This window comes from Equus przewalskii, chromosome 10 (assembly GCF_037783145.1).
Source record: "Equus przewalskii isolate Varuska chromosome 10, EquPr2, whole genome shotgun sequence".
In the NCBI taxonomy this organism is placed as follows: Eukaryota; Metazoa; Chordata; class Mammalia; order Perissodactyla; family Equidae; genus Equus; species Equus przewalskii.
In genome coordinates this window covers 3,775,101-3,793,649 of record NC_091840.1, presented here as the reverse complement: position 1 = coordinate 3,793,649, position 18,549 = coordinate 3,775,101, and the positions used below count along the sequence as shown (strand labels likewise).

The following is an 18,549-nucleotide window of genomic DNA, read 5'->3' as shown; positions in this document are numbered from 1 at the left end:
GAAGGCTGGGACGAACCCTAAGGCTCAGGATGGCAGTGACGAAAGATGGCAAAAGCTAGGTCCGATGACATGTCACCATGTATTAGCCAATCCTGGAGCCACCCTACTTCCAGATTCCTTAATAAATCCTTTTATCATTTACTGCCCCCAAAAAACCAACCCCCCCCATAAAACCAACCCTGCCCTCCCGTCTGTGACGTACTCTGGGCTTGTGGTTCCCCCTTACCCGGAACACCAGTGCGGGAGGGACCAGTGGTGCCCAGGCAGTACAGCTGGTCACCTGGGGGCAAATGTTTTGCACCTGGTACCCGAAACTCTGCGCTCTGCTGGTTTAGAGGTTTTATACCCAAGAGAGGAATGTTCCCGCCAAGAGACCCCTCTGCCGCTCACTGAACTGGAAGCTCAGGCTGGCATTGAGCCTGTAGGACTCCTTGTGCCTGTGGGCAAATCAAATGGGCAAAGAAAGAAGGCGGGAGGGCTGCCTGGGGCCAGTAGGCCTGGACTATCAGGGAACGTGGCTGCCACTCAAAAGTGCAAGGAGGGTGGAAGGAACTAGAGTGATTCCTCGGGGCGTCCCCTCAAATGCCGACCCAATGGCTGCACGCAGGGCTGCAGGCTCCCCCACAGGTGGGATCCACAGGGCCCAGAGCTCTGGGGGGAAGCGCCTGGCTGCCTGACCAGGCCTGGACCTTCGCTGCTGCCGTGTTGGCTGCGGGCAGAGGGACCGAGAAATAGGGAGGCGAAGAGCGACGCCACGGGCTCTGGGCTGACTGCCGCGGCGAGGCTGTGATTCCGCCCGTGGGGTCTCTGCTGCAGGGCCTCCTGCGTGTCTACACCACTCGCTTTCTGTCTTCCTTCGCCTGCTGCTGTGCCCCACAGTGGTGATGGCACTTGCCAACAGTGTGATTTAAATAAAACGACAGATTTTTAAAATGTCAGGGGACCGCCATAGAAGTGGACAAGATGGTGGGCCTGGAGCTGGGTGTGGAATGTGGAGCCCGGGGGTCTGGGGGCTCCCTTTGGGAGAGGGAGAAGCTGTGTGGGGCCGGGCGGAGGATGTGCCCCTGCCTTTGTCTGTGAAGCGCTGGTGGGGAAGGTGGCTGCCCAGTGCCTGAACCCCGCTCCCACTGGGTGAGCTTTGTGCTGCCTCCCCTTCCCGAGGCCGAAACAGTCCAGATGCTTGTTTCTCAGACCGCGGCCAAGAGCGGTGGGCACGTGGCCTGAGCTCAGCCAACCAGATGCTTCCACTGGGGGCCCTGCGCCTGGAGCATGTATCACAAAAAGGCAGGGACAGTGCAGAATTCCTGCCCCTGCTCATGCTGGGGGTGGCCTTCAGTGGCCAGAACCCAGAGGTGGCATCCTAACAGGATGTCCCCATGGGACCCCAGGCCTGGTCCTCCAGCCTTCCTCTAGACACTGTGGGTCTCCTAGTATCCTTCCAGTACATCCTTCTTCTGTCTGACCTGCCCCACAGTGGCTATCTTTGTTTGTGGTCAAGCACCCTGTCGATGGGTATTTAGGTTGTTTCCAGAGTTTCATTCTTGTAGATGATGCTGAGCTGCGACCCTTCAGGCCTCACCCTGTGCACACGTGCAAGGAGGGAAGATGCCAAGCACGTGCTGTTCCTTCTGCCTGGAACACACCCTCCTCCCATTTTCCACGTCTGCTGCTCCTCCAGGGGGATGCAGGCTAAAGCAGGCCCAGCTGTGCCTCCCACCTCGAACCCTGTGGTTTCCAACACCCATTGTGCGATTTGTAACTACCCATGTGTTCGTCTACCCGCCAGCACCTGTCGTGCCCGGACACCACAGCTTCATGAGGACACGGGCTGTGTCTGCTCACTCAGCGTACCTAGGGCCCAGCACACCCAACATCTGAACACAGAATGCACTCAATCACCCTTTCTACACGAACGAGAGGACTTGGGAACCACGATGCAATTTTAATGATCTCAGACAAAGGACAACAGAGGACTGAGACAGAGACAGGCAGTGTGGACAATCTCACAGTGTCATGCTCTGCCTGTTGCTTCCCGACAAACCAGCCAGGCAGTGGGAGAACAGGAATTCTCACCACCCTGGTGAGCACTAGGTGAAACCTTCCAGTAATTTCTCCAAGCTCAGAGCACTCAGTGGAAGCAGGGGGGACATCTGGTGGCAGCTGCTGGAGGTGCATGCAGAGGAAGGAAGGATGCGAGAGGCTCAGCTGGGGGCGGGGGGCATCCTGGGAGGCGCCTCGCTTCTCTGTGCTCCTGTCCCTCGCCCCCTCGGCTCACCCAGCCTCCCGTCTAGTCCTCCGCCGAGGGGTTGGTCAGGTAGAAGGGGCGGATGACCACCTGGAAGCCACTGAAGGACCCTGCCTGGCAGGGAAAGAGAGAGGCGCTCCTGGAACTGTTGGTGCCCAGGGCGCTGGGGATCACGGCCTTCGAGCCCTTGAAATCAGCGACGTGGGCCACGAAGCGCCCCCCACAGAGCATCAGCGCTTTGTTTTCATAGCCGATGGTGGGATCCACGTAGCCGGACTTGGAGAGGCCCAGGATGGGGGGCTCGTCAGACGAGCAGGAGAACCTGTAGTTCCAGCAGCTCTGGACGGTGGGCAGGTAGACGGGAGACCAGGAGATGAACTTGTCCAGGAAGAGGAAGCTGGGGTGCTGCTGGGTCTGGAAGGACTGGTAGGCGTTGTACCCATAGCGGTAGGTGTTGTACCCATATTGGGAGAAGGCTTGGGAAGCGGCCGTTATGGAGGCGCTCCAGGTGGGCGAGGTGTAAAGCCGGGGCTTGTAGGCGTCCTGGGTGAGATTCAGGTCTCTGTACCGAGCCAGCAGCCGGAAGGGCACGGTGTGGAACTCCAGAGCCTGCAGAATCTTCTTCTGGAAGAGCGCCTCATGACCCCAGTAGAGGGACAGATTGAACTGCAGCTCGAAGAGGTCCTGGGGCAGCATCATGGGGAACCGGACCTTCTCCACCAGGTCTTCCACCTCCCCGTGGGAGGCGCGCTGCTCCCGGCTCCAGACGTCCACGGCCGTCAGCAGGGCCAGCTCGCTGGGCATGGCCAGCTCACTCCTGGAGAGCAGCACTTGGAGCAGGCCCACGGGGACGCTCGGCCAGGCCTCGGCCTGCGTCAGGGCCTCGAAGTTCCAGGCCAGGAACTGCACGCAGACCTCCTCCAGCACGGGGTCCTGGGTGGCCAGTGCATAGGCGTATAGGTCCAGGGGCATCTGGAAAGAGGGGTCCTCGGGCAGGAGGACGGCGAAGAGGCGCCCGCAGTAACTCTGCAGCTGCTCGGCCCCGTAGGCAGAGGCGAGCTTGTGGAAGCACTTCACAGACGACAGCGAGATGTCGATCCTGCGGGAGTAGAAGTACCTGGGGGACGAGGGGGGCGAGGGAGGCGAGAGCTGAGCGCCTGGTTACACCCCTCCCCGCAGGACAATAGGCGTACCCAGGTGTGTGCCGGGCCCACTGCCGACGCGATGCTCTATGACCTGTTTGCCACTGACCCACGGGCACCCCCAGGGGTGTTAGCAATTTCAAGAGGTGCTCAGTCCCCCCAATTATCTCTCAGGTGGCCCCACAGTCCAAATCCCACATTTGCTTAGAGCGATGTATGCTGACGACAGGGCAGATCGCAGGGTTGGGAGGGTGGATGCTTCAGCCCTCCTGTGAGAGAGGCGGCTCCCACCCCGGTCCGGTCTCGGCCTCCTCCCTCACCTTCATCCTTGCCCCCGTGGGTCTGAGCCTGGCCTCTGCAGGGCCCCATGCCAGGACCTGTTGGCCATCCCGGGCGTCAGCGTTGCACAGTCCCTCCCTTCCTGCCATCATGACCACCCTCGGCGTCCTCCGGCCCCAGCACTTGTCCCTGTGCCCCCACAACACGGGCATTGCCCCCGCTTGCTTCCTGTCTGTCTTCCCTGGTGGGCGACACCCAGCCTGCGTCATTCGTCACGTAACTCAGTGCTTTGCTGAGTGAAAATGTGTATGGAAGGAGCCTGCTTGGAGGGGAAACGCCGGGCTGGGCCTGCCACTGTCCCCTGGGCGTGGTGAATGAAGGCCTGCCGTGAGGAAGAGCCGAGTTATCCCCACAGCCACAGGGCACAGGGGCCCCGGACCCCTGCCCACCGCATCCCCCTGAAAACAGTAGGCGTGCCAGCATACCAGGTGGCAGGGCGGGCCCTGTGCCCAGAGAGGATGGGGGACCCTGCGGTGCACAGTGACGGGGCACAGGCATGCCCTTGCTCCTTCCTCCCTTCCTGCCGTCATCATTCACTCAACACAGCGTGATTCCAGCTGCTTACCGTGAACTCTGGGCTAAAAAGGGCATCTCCGCCCTCTGGTTGGTCACCCACTGGCTGGGTACCTGCCTACCTGCGGCCCGAAGCTGGGAGCCTCTCCCCGGGGAACAGCACCAGCACAGTGGCGGGGGCGGGGGAGGGGGGCCGGACCTCCTGGGGCCGCTGCTTTCATCAGCAGTAAGGGCCCCCAAGGGCCCTGCCAATGGCAGTTGACAAAGGGATGGGGGATACTGCAGAATGTTTTCTCATTGCCTCCTAATTCTCATTTCAGGCTGAGAGGGACGGCTCCCAGGCTGGTGGCTATGCAGCCCCAAGGCCATGTGAACCCCAGCCCCGGCCGGCTCTCTCACCTCCTGGCCCGCCTGCCCACAGCCTCCACGGCGCCCAGAGTGGGTGGGAACAGGGGTCACAATTGGTTCCCCTGTCCTGCCCTGCCACCAGGGAGGAAAACAACCTTGAAAGGAAGAAAAAAGGACCAAAGGCCGGGAGTGTTAGGGACCCTCAGAAACCACAGAAACTGGCAGGACCCGGACAACTGACAGGAGCCCTCCCTGGACACCAGGTGCTGAGGGGTGGCCCCGGGCAGAGGGGAGGGGGCAGTCTGTGGGTGGCCCCAATGAGGAGGGGCTCCCGAGGCCTTCTGGGGCCTGGACGGGGCCAAGAGGCCAAGGCCACCCAGCTCACTGCAGCCTCTCTGCCTTGGGGGAGGGAGAGAGAGACAGAGACAGAGAGAGATAGGGAGACAGGGAGAGAGGAGACAGAGAGATAGGGAGACAGGGAGAGAGGAGACAGAGAGAGAGGGAGACGGAGAGCACCCGGCCAGACACTGCAGCGGGTCACCGAGCTTTGCCGAGGGCAGTGACTCCAGCCGGGGTGGGGAGGCGGCGGGGGTGGTGGGGGGGCACCTGCGCTAGTTCTCAAACATCCTAGAAGCCATCCCACGAGGAGGGGCATGGGATAGCTCCCAGGTTCTTACACTTGGCTGGAAAGAAACCATTTTAATTCTGTTTCAATTGCCATTTGTTGTTCTCTCTTAAATGCCACTTTCTGCTATATAAAGCTGTGGGTCATAGAATGAGAGCACACTTTTTAATATATGCAATTCTTCTTTTAAATGGATGCTTTCAAAATTCAAGCCCCTAGGAGGCCCCTGAGTGGTGACAGAGCGGACCCCCTGGGCTGTCTGGCAGGAGGGCAGTAGCCTGGTTTCAGGAGAGGGGCTGACCCCTCGGTGTCTCACTTTCCTGGTCTGGGAAACGGGCTCAGGAGTGTCGGCTGAGCCCGCTTGTGACCACACACAGGCATGTGCGGAAGCCTCTGGAAGGCGGTGTGAGGGCTCCTCTTGTGGGTCCCCCCCCCGACCCCATTACCGCGTGGACAGATCGGGAGTTGTGGGTGTTCTGTCTCTCACATGCGCAAGTAAGGCGAGGAGAGGAAGGAGGATTTTCATGATTGTTTTTTAGGTGCTTGGGAATCTTAGATCGTGTCCTTATGACACCTAAGGGACAGGGAGTTGGGTGTGGTTTCAGGGCTGCCTAATTTCTCGTAGCCCACATGGTGTTCGTGCCTTCCCGGGGCCGTGCCGTGTGCTCTGGGGGGCTTGCCTTCGCAGCCCCGCTGGCAGGTCACTCGCCTGGGAGCCTTGAGTGTGAGAGGAGAGGCTGGACCGCTGACACTCTCCTTCCAGCTCTGTCCCACGCTTCCCGCCCGCAGCCCCTCCACAGAGCGAGTCCAGGCTTCCTGCTCACCATCAACTCAGAATCCACAAAGAGGTTTATAGTTTCTTACAACAGTGAGTGGTTATCCAGGGAGATTTTTTTATACAGTATTTTGTGAAAGTTCATATACTCGTGTGTGAGAGCGTGTGTGTTGAGTGTGTGCATGTGACTGTGGGCCACTGTATATGTGTGTGCAAGTGTGCATGTGCACACGACTGTCAGTGTACATGTGAGCGTGACAGTTCATGTAGCGTGTACTCATGTACAGTGTGAGTGTGCATGCACGAGTGTGAGAGTGTACAAATGCGAGAACGTGTGTGTGAATGTGTACGCGGTACGCGTAACGGTGTGAGTGTGCACACATGTGAAAGTGTGTGTATCAGTGTGAGAATGCAGGTGACTGTAAGAGTGAGTGTGAACGTGTATACACGAGTGTGCACATGTGTGAGAGTTCATACGTGGACGTGCAAGAGCATGTGGGTGTGAGAGTGTTAGTGTGTATGCATGTGTGAGCATGCAAAACACATGTGCATGTGCAAGAGTGACTGTGCACATGTGAGTTGTGGATTGTGAGGAGCATTGTGCACGTGAGTGTGCACATGAGTATGTGTATGAGTGCACGCATGTTGTGCACATGTGTCCGTGAAAGTACTGTTGTGACCAGAGCTGGAACCCTTATCCCTGTGGTTGCTTTGGAGGGTGAGCCTGGGGACACTGCTCAGTCCCCGGCCCCGAGGACGCTCACCTGATGAAGTCTCTGACGACGGGCACACACTCGGCGTCCAGCTCCATGGTGACGGTGCTGTCCGGCTCCTTCCACAGGGCCTGGGCCTCAGGGTTGGTGGACAGGATCAGCGTGTGGGCGCAGAGGCTCAGGTCTTCCTCCTCCTTCACCTTTACCCTGATGGACAGGTCACAGCCCCTCTGGCTATCAAAGATCTGCTCGAGAGCCACGGCGAGCTCGCTGGACAGGTCAAGGGTGTAGACGCCTCTGGTTACTAAGAAGGGGCAGAAGGGAAAGCGCCAGGAGGCGAGGGTCATGGCCCGCGTCGGGCCCTGTCACTCGCTTGCTCTGTGACCCGGAAAACAATTCCACTCCCTGGAGTCCGTCTCTTCCCTTAAATTGCGGCCTCAATTATCTACTTATCGACTCACAACGGCTCCTGGGAAGACAGGAAAGAAGAGCCTGGGAGACAGCGCGCCGTGGCCCCGGGCCCCTCCTGCCCCCGTCAGGCACCCTGTTGGCTCATCCACCTCCCAGATGCAGGCAGCACCTCTAGACCGGCGATTGGAGACGCTGACTTCCAGGGCCCGAGGCTCCATCCTTTTAAAGTCCCAATCAATCAATCGATTGATCTATCTATCACCTTGATGTTACCTTCTAAAACCAAAATCTTTTCCCTGGTTTGACAGTTGGAAGAGTGAGGGTCTTATGGCAACCTGATGGTAGAGCTTTGGGGTCCTTAGCAGCCTCCTGCAGGAGGCCGAGGCCTAGAGAAGCCATTCGAGGCCGCTGGGGTGGTTCAGGGGGCGATGCACCCGGACCCCTCCCAAAGCCTCACCGGGAACTAAATCCCGTCTTTCTTTGCCACAAAGGTTTGAATCCATTCCCGCATTTAAACCAGGCGGGCTCAGCACCCCGTCCCTCCTTGCACCCAGACTCTTGGGAGCCTCCTCTGGCCTCTACTCTTGCCAAAGGGCCCCCGCCAGAGGCTCTTCCTGCCATGCGCCCCGGCCTCACGCCCCGGTGCCTCTCCTGTGCCCTCCGCAGCGCGAGCCCTCCATGTGGCTGCTCTCTTCTTGCGAGAACGCCCTGGCTTCCTGGGGCTTGGCCTCCCTCACCCCGAGCCTTAGGTGCTGCACGTTGGCCATCTGGTCCCCCAGCTGAGGGCTGTGGGAGTGGGCAGGGGGTGCCCCAGGCCCTGCGCAGGCCCAGGGAGATGGACGGTGGGTGAGAGAACGAAGAGTGAGAAAACTGGGGTTCAAGGACTCTGATATGCAGAGGAGCCTGGGTTCATCAGAACGTCCGATGGAGCTGGGGGCAGGGGGCGTGCTGGCAGCTGGTCACCAGGCCTCTCTGCCACCAGGAAACATTTAGAGCACCTTCACCATGCTGGCTGAGCTCACGGGCTGCCGGGTAATGTGCTTCAGGAGGAGAACTGACAGGAGTAACTGTTGGTGGTTAGAGACAAGCCTGCAATAAGCAGCCCTGGCGTGTGTTTGGAGCGTGGCTTGTTGCCCCACAACCAGGCTCCACGGAGCCTTTCTGAGCGGGTCCTGGAAAGGGCAGTGAGGAATTGGGGATTCGTTGCTGTGGAGTGGTGGGATCTGCGAGGTTTCCCAGCGCTCCTGGAGAGAGGGCATCACCTGCCAACCTTTGCGCAGGAGTGTGATCCGCGTGGAGGCCGTGTGTGCAGGGAGGGCAGGGAGTGGGCGGGACCTCTGCTCCTGGGGGCCACGGGCTCGGGCCTCCACGCCGGCACTCCGGGGGTCTCGGGATGGGGCACGCGTGCTTACCGTTGCTGCAGACCACGCCAGCATCCCTCTCGTGCCCGCAGTTGCTCTTCAGCCAGCCCAGCGATGAGCAGTTGGCCAGTGAGGGCTCTGTCCCTGTGCACTGCACCTCATCCAACATGACAGGGCCCGTTCCTGGTGGCACAGCAAGGCGGAGAGAGGCTTGGTGGTGAGCCGGGGCTCTCGGCCCCAGAAGGAAGGCCCTGCAAACAGGGCTGCTCCCCTGAGAAGCCTTGTAAAGAACAGTCACATTTCTTGCACAAAGAGGGAAAGAGTGCTCTGCCATCCCCACCATGCACGAAAGCAGCCCTTTGTCGTTCAGAGTCCCCTCCAGAACGTGTCCTTGTTTATATGTCTTCTACCAAGTATGATCTGCTGACTATCGGAGCGTGGGTTTGGATTAACTATCGTTAACATTGTACCGTAAACTAGCCTTGCTTTCTCATAACGTCTGTCTGCTTCATAGACGTCGAATTACTCTCTCATAATTTACGCACCTTCCCTGTCGCTGAATGTCTAGATTATTTCCCTTTCTTCTGAATCACAGCCACTGTGTCAGAAACAATCTTCCTGCACACAGACTTTTCTTTTTGGGGAAAATTGTCTCAAGAAGATAAATTCCCAGGAGTGGAGCTTCTGGGTCAAAGGGAACAGACATGGCTGAGCTCCTGAGTGAGGTGCCAAGAGCCTCGGCACCAAAAAGTCACATCAAAGTGTGAGGGAGGCGGCCTGGGAGCTGTGCCAGCACAGGGCTTCAGTGTTCTTCCGATTGTGTGCCCATGCTACGTGATAGGAATGCCATTTGCATATCTTAGGTGATGGTCCCTTCCTGCCTGGCTGCTTGGCAGCATGTCTCAGCTTTGGGGGTCCTGGGGACTGGGAGGCCTACCTGGCCCAAAGGCAGCTCTACCGAGAGCTTTGGTGGCATTCTCAAAGCCCAGGGCCCGGCAGACAACTCTGGCATCCGTCAGGTCCCACAGGTTGTCACACACTGTCCCCCACTGGCCTCTGTAGAAGATCTCCACACGGCCCTCATAGGCGGTGTCCCCGTTGGCCAGCCGCATGTCACCATCTTCCACACCTGCAGGGCTCCCGAGGGAAAGCAAAGATCAGTGGGACGAAGGTTGGGCGGCTGGGACTCCATCCAGGCCAGCAGCACTGACTGCCCACACTTCTCCAAGGCTGTGTGCTTTCATGGGGGCAGTCAAGTTCCCCCTAGGTGTGGGGACTGCTGGACAATTAGCTTTAAAGCCCCCTGTCCATTCCTGAGGGGGTTGCCCACCGGGGAAGAGTGGAAGATGTGCATAGCCACCCCCCGCCAACACACAGCAGGTAAACTTGCCTTTTCTCATCTTCGAGGTGTGAGCCCTTTGCTCCGTTGATAGAAAAGGCACTGAGAGTCAGGGTGCAGGACGCCAGGGAAGAGTGGGGAGGGTAAGGGGCCCATGCTGACCCCACCTGAGGGTGTCTGGGTTTGGGGGTGCAGCCGTGCACCACAGTAAGGACTGCTGGGAGGGGTGTGGGGAAATGCTAGGGGCAGCAGACCCAGGGACCCCCAGAAACACAGGCAGAATGCGCCAGGAACAGAAAGACAGCAGGGTCGTGGCCCCACATTCGTTCTTCTGGGACTCAGCTCCCTGAATTCCCCCACCAGCCCCTCCCGGTGCTGACAGGGCCAGGCAGGAGCTGGGTGCCATGCCAAAGGGCAATTCTGAGCTGGGGGTGCAGCAGACCTCTGTGGGGTCAGCAGGATGAGCAAGGGCCTCCTGCCTCGAGGTGTAAAGAGCAGGAGGACAGGTGTCCAGGACTCTGGAAGTTTGTGTCCAAAGGGCACTGACCTCATGACCCCCAGCGTTTGGCTGGTCCAATGAGCCCCTCCTGCTAGGTCCCTCTGGTTCCCACTGGATAGAATGGAGAAGCCCCTGGCATCCCCTCCACAACGTACAAACCACCATGACTCAGCGTGACTGGGGTTCAAGCAGGAGAGACTGGGCTTCTCCCGCTGCTGCTTCTGACATTCCCCAGGGCTCAGCTCACCTTGCGTCCCCGTGAGCAGCAGCCACATCCAGAGGAGCCACGGGAGGGCCATGACCTTGCCTGGGAGCCCTCGTCCTGCAGTAGGAGGCAGCAGAGTGAGACGGCAGAGCTGGGCAGCCCTGAGGACCAGGACCTGTCTGTCCGTCTGGCTGTCTGTCTGTCCGTCCTTCAGACCCTCCTTGTGGAGGGCAGCAGGCTCCCGCAGAGCTGTGAGTGTGGGGAACCCCCGGGACTCTAGGCACCTGGTAGGAGGTCCTCCCTTCAGCTGAAGGGTGGTCCTCCAAGGACGAGTAAGACTTGCCCAGATGAAGGGGGGTGAGCTGGGGGCGTCTCGAGCACGGAGGACAGTGGAGACAGGAGCCCTACTCAGAACACCAGGCCCAGGCGTGGCTGTCAGTGGGGATGGGAAGAGGGTGGAGAGGAAGGAGGTGGGGTGTGCAGGGCCCACGTCGGGAGAGGCCTGGTGAGCTCGCTAAGGGTGGGGCTTTATCTTCAGGCAATGGACCTCTGCGGGAGTGCCCGAGGTCTGCAGCAGATAAAGAACATTCTGGAGTTCTGGACCATGTGAGCCTTGGAAGGGAGGGGAGTGAGAGCAGGGCAGGGGGACGTGTCAGGAGGAGGCCATAGTAATCCAGGCCAGGAGCGACAGAGGGAGGAGCGGCAGTGAGAGATTTCAGGCTGTGTGTGGGGGTTGGGGGTTGGAGGAGAGGGTTCAGGGCTGAGGCCTGGGTCTCTGATTGTGAAGCTGGGTGGGGGGTGGGGGCTAGACTGGGGGCACGGGGACCAGCATGGGGAGGAAATGCTGAGTGGGCTCAGTGTGGACCTGGCACTGCCACCTGTGAGATCAGCGTCCGCAAGAAACAGAAGCTCAAAGAGGCTGGGGGCCGCCAAGGCCACAACAGCCAGCTGGGCTTGAGGGGATCGAGGTCTCCCAGCTCTTGCCTGGAGTTCCTTCCTCTCAGTAAATCTTGCTGCTCACTTTTCTTCTTCATCCCCATCCTGCCTCCCTCCCCCCATATCCCCACCTGAAAGAGCCAGTCATTGTTTCTCTGGCTCAGTAGGAATCCTGCGACTGCTCCCATTCCTGGTGGTCCAGCCAGCGGGGGACAAGGCCGGTGTTGTGAGCGTCCCTATAAGTCAGGGACTGGTGACCTGGAAGCAGCGCCCCGGTCCAGCATTAGTAGCAGCCCAGGGCTCCTAGGCACACTGAGCTGCTAACTGGCATTGAAGGGCAGCCCTGTGCTAGGGCTGCTCACACACACCAGCTCATGGAATCCTCACCACAACGAGAGGAAGGCCTTGTTGACCCCACCTTACAAGTGAAGGAGCTGAAGGCCAGAGAGTTCACCAGCTCCATGTCACACAGCAGGTATGGGCAGGTTGGGGGCTCTGTTGCATCGAGTCAGTAGATGGCTGGAGGGCCAGGGCGACCACTGTCCAGTGTGCCAGGGACCGTGCCGGCGTTAGCACTGGAAGTCCTGCGTGCTGGGACATGCTGCCAGTCCAGGCAAACCGGGATGGTTGGTCACCCTCTATGCTCCCCGGAGAGCCACCGCCGCGAGGTTTGTTGGCCCTGGGACAGGAACTCAGGCCCGGGAAGACGGCCAATCAAGCACCTTGTGCATACCATGCAAATGTTGCTGCCCTTGGGGTGGCCGGGGCCACCCATTATTGCCTGACTCCCTCGTCTGGGAAGTTGGGACGGGGCTGCCCTGACCCACATGGTGCCTTGGTGCCAGTGAGCAAAGAGGCCCTTCCTTCAGGCACAGTCAGGTCTGGGCCAGCATGCACAGATAGGTGAGAGGGCCATGGGCTGAATTCCAAGCTTGTGTGCCCCTTTGGCTGGTGTCCCTACACAGTGAATAACCTGCCCAACCAGACACAGAGGAGGCCCTACAGATCCGGGAGTAGCACTGATGGTCCCGGGCTCAGGAGGAGCACCAGATCCCCGGCTGGGTGCAAACAGGAAGACTTGGCCCCCACTAGATTACATCGTGTAGAGAGAGCAAGAGGCCTGAGCTTACCTGCCAGAGGCAACTATGGATGGTGCTCCTGGATCCTCCCTCTCCGGCTGCAGGATCCCTCTGCAGGCTGTCCTGCCACCCAGAAAACCCTCCCAGTGTGGGACGTAGTCAGGCTGCTCCCAGGAAATGCTTCAGAAAACTGAATCTCGTTTCGATTTCTAGAAACCACGTGACTGATTTCTCCTGGGGTTGGCTGCTGACAAGCCTGCCTGGGGCCCCCTTCCTCTCAGCTCTGACTGTGGGCGTTGGGGATGGCAGCAGCCCAAGGCGGCAGTCTGGCTGCCCTGATAGCCAGAGAAGACAACTGACAGCCACATCTGAACCTTAGCACTCCTCCCAGCTGGACCAGCACCAGGCTTGGCATCAGGGGAGGGGGGAGGGGTGGGGAAGCAGAGTCAGCGAGAAGAGCAGCGGGTGGGCACGGCCAGGCTGGGTCTGCATCCAGTGACTGAGGACTCTTGGCAATGCTCTGACCCCCAGTTCCTGGGTCTTACACGTTGCCGGCAGTGTGGACGGAACTGGGGTGGCTGCTTATTTCTGAGTCCACCCTGCTCTAAGCACTTGGCATGCCTGACTTCACAGAGAGGGCCACATCCCACGAGGCTGCACAGTGTTGTGCCCCTTATGGGGGGAGGGAGGCCCTGAGACATGAGGCAATGTCCCCGAGTATGCCACCCCTCCCCCAACAATGGTCACTCTCCCAGCGTTTCCCATTCTCGCAGTGGGGCAGGACGTACAACCTGTGGAGTGGACATCAATTGTTCTACCCACCTCACCCCCATTCCCTGTCCTCCAACAGAAAGCCAGCCCCTCAAGTTTCCCTCAGGGAACGCCCCCCCCCCCCCCACTCCTAGACTGTGTCGTTCTGAGGGCCCCAGGCTGTCCCGGGGTCTCACCAGGGCCTGGCAGGTCAGAGCCCTGCAGGCCCCTTGGCCACACAGAGGTGTCAGGGAGGGATCATGATCCCAGCCAGCCCAGCGGGAGTCAGCCTCCCACTTATGGAGAGGGACCCCATAGGGGACACGTGGCCTGGAGCTGCTGGCACGGTGAGAGCCCAGCTGAGGATGCAGGTGGGGCGGAGCTGAGAGACGGAGGAGACTAAGTCCCTGGGTCCAGCTGGCCTGAAGTCAAGGTCAAGCTCTGGGCTTCACAGTTAAATGAGGCAATCAAGGCCCTTTGTTTCTGTCACTTGCATCCCAAGGTTCTGGACAAGGGTTATCCCCTTGGAATGTCCCCAAGTCTCTCTAACCCAGTGGCTGTCAACCTGGTCTGCATGTGAGAATCATCCGGAAGTTAGACAAACTCCCAGTGCTCAGACCCATTAAGTCACAACCTCTGGGTGGGGACAGGCAGTGGCATTTGAAAGCCTTCCAGGTGGTTCCAACGTTCCAGGGCTGAGAACCACCGGGTGAGACACACTGGCAGTCTATACAGCCCGAGCCGGCGAGCCCCCTGGTCAAACATTCAGTGACTATTTGCCCAAGAAGTGAGGTTTGGGGGCACTACACATTTCATCTAGCCCCTCCAAAGAAACTGAAGATCCAGGCGGACAGGCAGCTGGAAGTAGAACAGGCAGAACAAGAGACTGTAGGGGCTTCAAGATCCCACGGGGATGAAGAGCCTCAGTGCTCGTGGACACGGAAACTCCAGCATCGCCACTTCTCACAGTCTCCATTGATTTTTGCCCAAATAAGTGGCCGGACAGGCCCGGAATGCAGAGGAAGTACTTTGGGAGGTGGTGTTGGAAATGTTTAAAAACTCAAGTTTCCGAATCCTCAGCCCAAAGAGTCCTGGAAAGTCCTTCGTGTCCAGGAAAGCAGACTGTAAGATGGAGGCGTCAGCATCGAATCAAAGCGCGGTATCTGCTCCCGGCTCTGGAGGCCTTTCCAGCCTTAGGCTCCCGGACCGGGAACGTGGAACGTGAGCTTGAAGTGATCTGCTCCGGAGAAGAGCCGCTCAGTTCTGATGAGGAGACTGGGAAAGGCCTGGACGCCACAAGCAATCGGGCCGTCTTGTGATAGTGTGGACGGTGCTGCTGTAACCAGGAAGCCACCGCCAAGCCGCCGCAGGGAGAGGGCTAGGGGCTTCAGAGACGAGAACCCCTGGCTGGTTTAAAGGATTTTTTTTTGTGCCTCTACTCCATCTCCCTGGCAGAAGACGGGAACATTACCTATAATGCTAGTACTGACGTAGCCCAGGACTATTGTGAACCTGACGTGAACTGGCCCATCGAATACTCCCAACCGCGACGGGAAGAGACGCTCTTATTAACCCCTTTTATAGATGAGAAAACAGGCACAGAGGGACGAAATCTGCCCAACGTCACGTAGAGCTGGGATTCAAACCCACACTCTTTCTTATTTTAATTGGCTTGAAATATAATTTACATACAGTAAAACGCATCCACTGAAGGAGTTTTGACAAATGTATACAGATGGCAACCATGACCGCCCTCATAATATATAGGACATTTTCACCATCCCCAAATGGTCCCTTCTGCCCCTTTGCATCAGTCCCCTCCACCAGCCCCGAGCCTGCAACCAGCGGTCTGCTTACCGACATGCAGCTGTGCCCATTCCAGGATTTCACATAAATGGGAACACACTGTATGTAATCTTTCGCCACTATCTGGCTGCTTTTACTTAGCATGATGCTTTGGAGATTGATTCCATCGCTGCGAATATCAGTACCTGGTTCAGTTTTTGGCTGAGGAGTAGTCCATCGTACGGAGAGACTACAATTTGTTCATGCGTTTATGCATTGACGGACATGTGGGTCATTCCCAGTTTTTGACTCTTAGGAATAAAGCTGTTAGGAACATTTGGAGACAAGTCACAAGTCTTCGTGAGAACACAAGTTTTTATTTCTTTTGTGTGAATATTTACAGATAGGATTACTGGGTCACAGGGTAGACCCAGGTTTACGGTTTCAAGGAAATGTCAAACTGTTTTCCAAAGTGGCTGGACCGCGTTGCATTCCTACTGGAAATTTCATGACCATTTCAGGGACTCTAAATCCTCACCAACACTTGGAATTGCCAGCTTTTTAATTTCACCCATTCTAGTGGATATGTAGTGGAATCTCGTGGTTTTAATGACTACTGAGGTTGAACATCTTTTCATATGCTTGTTTGTCATTCACACATCCTCTTTGGTGAAGTGTCTATTTAAATCTTACGCATATTTTACATTGGGTTGTCTGTCTTATTACTGAGCTGTATAGGTTCTTTATATATCCCAGATACAAGTCCCTTTAGCAGATATATGATTTGCAAATTTTGTTTTGTCTTCTGAAGAGCAAAGGTTTTGAATTTGGCTAAAGCTCACTTTATCATTCTTTTGGTGTCATATCCAAGAAACCTTTGCCTAACAAAGATTTCCTCCTACACTGTCTTCTTGTAGGAGTTTGTTGTTTCAGCTCTTCGTTTAGGTCCATGATCTATTCTGAGTTAACTTCACGTTTGGTGGAAGACAAGGGTTTCAATCATTTACTTCTCCAGAGATTAGAATTGTCCCAACACTGCTTATGGAAAGACAATCTTGTTCCCACTGAATAACCCTGGTACCTTTGTCAAAAAATCAACTGACCACACACATATGCGTCTATTTCTGGACCCTCTTCTCTTCCATTGATTTACATGTCTATTTTTCTTGTGCCAATACTACAGTTTTGATTACTTATAGCCTTATACTAACTCTTGGAGTCAGGCAGTAGAAGTCCTTTGACTTTATTTTTCTTTCTCAAAACTGAGTCTCCCCATCCACGACGACAGTGTATGGTTTCCTTTGAGTCTCCTTTAATTTCTTTCATCAGTGTTTTAGTTTCAGCATAGAGATCTTGCACATTTTGTTAGACTTAATCTATTTCATGTTTTTTGGTTCTATTGTAAACGACACTGTTTTTGAAAATTTCCATTTCCAATTGTTCGCTGCAGGTATATAGAAATAAAATTAATTTCTACATGTGGACTGTGTATCCCGCAGCTTTGCTAAACTCAACTGTTAGTTCTAACAGTTATTTTTGAAGATTTCTGAGGCTTTTCTACCTAGTCGATCTTGCCATTGGCAAATAAAGACAGTTTTACTCTTTCTTCTCCAATCCGTGTGACTTTCTCTGTGGCTAATTGCACTCTCTGGGACCTCCAATGGGATAGATAGTAAGTAAAAGTGACGAGAGCCACTCACTTTCCTGGGTTGGATAATTGTCTATGGTAACGTAAGGTGTTACCACTGGAGAAAGCTATGTGAGGGGAACACAGCAACACCGTACGAGTTATGTAACGTCTATGTGGTTTAAAATGGTTTCAAGATAAAAAGTTAAGTAGGGGAGAAAACAGTGGCCAAAGCAGACATTCTTACCTTGTTCCCAGACTTAGGAGGAAATATTCAGTCTTTCATCGTGAAATAAGATGTTAGCTGTAGGTTTTTTGCAGATGCCCTTTATCAGGTTAAAGAAGTTCCTTTTATTCCTAGTTGGCTAAGAGTTTATTTTGTTTTGTTTTGTTTTTTTAAAATCATGAATGGGTGTTGGATTTTGCTAAATGCTTTTTCTGTATCTTTTGATATGATCATATGGTTTTCCTCTTTAGTCCGTTAATATGGTGAATTACATTGATTAATTTTAGAATAGTAAACCAACCTTGCATTCTGGGGATAAATCACACTTTGCCATGAAGAGTTTTCATATTTATATATGGCTGGATTCAGCTTGCTAAATTTTTCCTAAGGATTTTTGCATCTATGTTCAAGAGGGATACCGCTCTGTATTTTTCTTTTCTTGTAAACATTTATCTGGTTTTGGTATCAGGGTAGTGGTGCCCCCATAAAATGAGTTGGGAATTGTTCCCAATTCCCCAAATCATGAAGACTTTGTGTTGGTTTGATATTATTTCTTCCTTAAATGTTTGGTACAATTCACCAGTGAAGCCCTCTGGGCCTGGAATTTTCTTTGTGTGAAGGCATTCTATTTTTGCTTTATTTAAATCTTTTAACAATTTTATTAAGGTATAAGTTACCTTAACATTTACCAGTTTAAAGTGATAAGAGGATAGAACTAACATTGGAAATAAATTAATCTCACTTTACCCACTCATTTCTGAGACGACTCTTTGGAGTTTTCTTTTCGCTAATGAATTGCACACTGGACACAGGAGAGCGCCAAGCCGGCTGTGCGAGTGGAGGTGTCATGACTTCCTCAAGAGGCGGTCGAGAACGTATCTCCAGTTTCTCGCCCCTCCACTTGCAGTTCCTCATCTCGTTCCCGCCTAAGCCGGACGCGCTCGGGCTGCTCCTCCACCGCTCTCCTGACCTGTCCTCACGAGGATCACCAAGAACACCAAGTCCTTGTTGCTTAGTCCATGGACAGTCTCCAGACCTTCTTACTTGATCTCCCTGCAAAAGGGGCTATTTACTAGGTGTGTGTGAGCAGGGAATAGTGAGACCACAAGGGGTAGCATGGTATCTGGAGCTATGACCACTCCCAGGCCAGAAGGGACAAGGGCAGGGAGCGGTTACTGGAGCCCAGGTTCGGGCAGTGCGTGAGGGAGCTGCCTTGCGAGATGATGTGGGAGGCAACCTTGCAGGAGGGCATCAGGGCCTCCCAGCTCACTGCCCTCCCTCCTGCCAGTCCGGGCTCACTCCCAGAGGGTTGATGAGGTTCACTCAGGCCAGCCTCTGGGGACACAGAGCAGGGTGGGGGTGGGACAAAAGGAAGATATGGGCACTGGCTTTTATGACACCCACTCTCTTGGTTTCCTCCTTCTCCAGTTTAAGTCTCTCTTCTTTGCCAGTCCCTTCCTTTCCCGTGTGCCTGGGGTTTCATGTCAGGATTCTTAGGACCTGATGTCCTTTGGCATGGTCTCATTCGCTCCTGCAGATTCATCAGACACACTAATGACACCCAGATCAGTGAGACCTCTCGCCCGAGCCCCACCTCATTACCAAATCTTACAGCTACCTCTACTTGGTGA

The 18,549-nt window shown here is 55.8% G+C and overlaps 1 protein-coding gene across 1 annotated transcript; it reads right to left on the bottom strand.

The window, feature by feature from the left end:
- Positions 1–1,922: 1,922 nt before the first annotated feature.
- On the bottom strand, positions 1,923–12,915 carry LGALS3BP (galectin 3 binding protein). Its single transcript, XM_070559800.1, has 6 exons — positions 12,582–12,915; positions 10,558–10,632; positions 9,410–9,601; positions 8,524–8,655; positions 6,752–7,004; positions 1,923–3,362 (listed from the first exon to the last, which is right to left on the bottom strand). The coding sequence occupies exons 2-6, from the start codon at positions 10,607–10,609 to the stop codon at positions 2,288–2,290; spliced, it is 1,704 nt and encodes a 567-aa protein (XP_070415901.1). The 5' UTR covers positions 10,610–10,632; positions 12,582–12,915; the 3' UTR covers positions 1,923–2,287.
- Between the last annotated feature and the right edge of the window lie 5,634 nt (positions 12,916–18,549).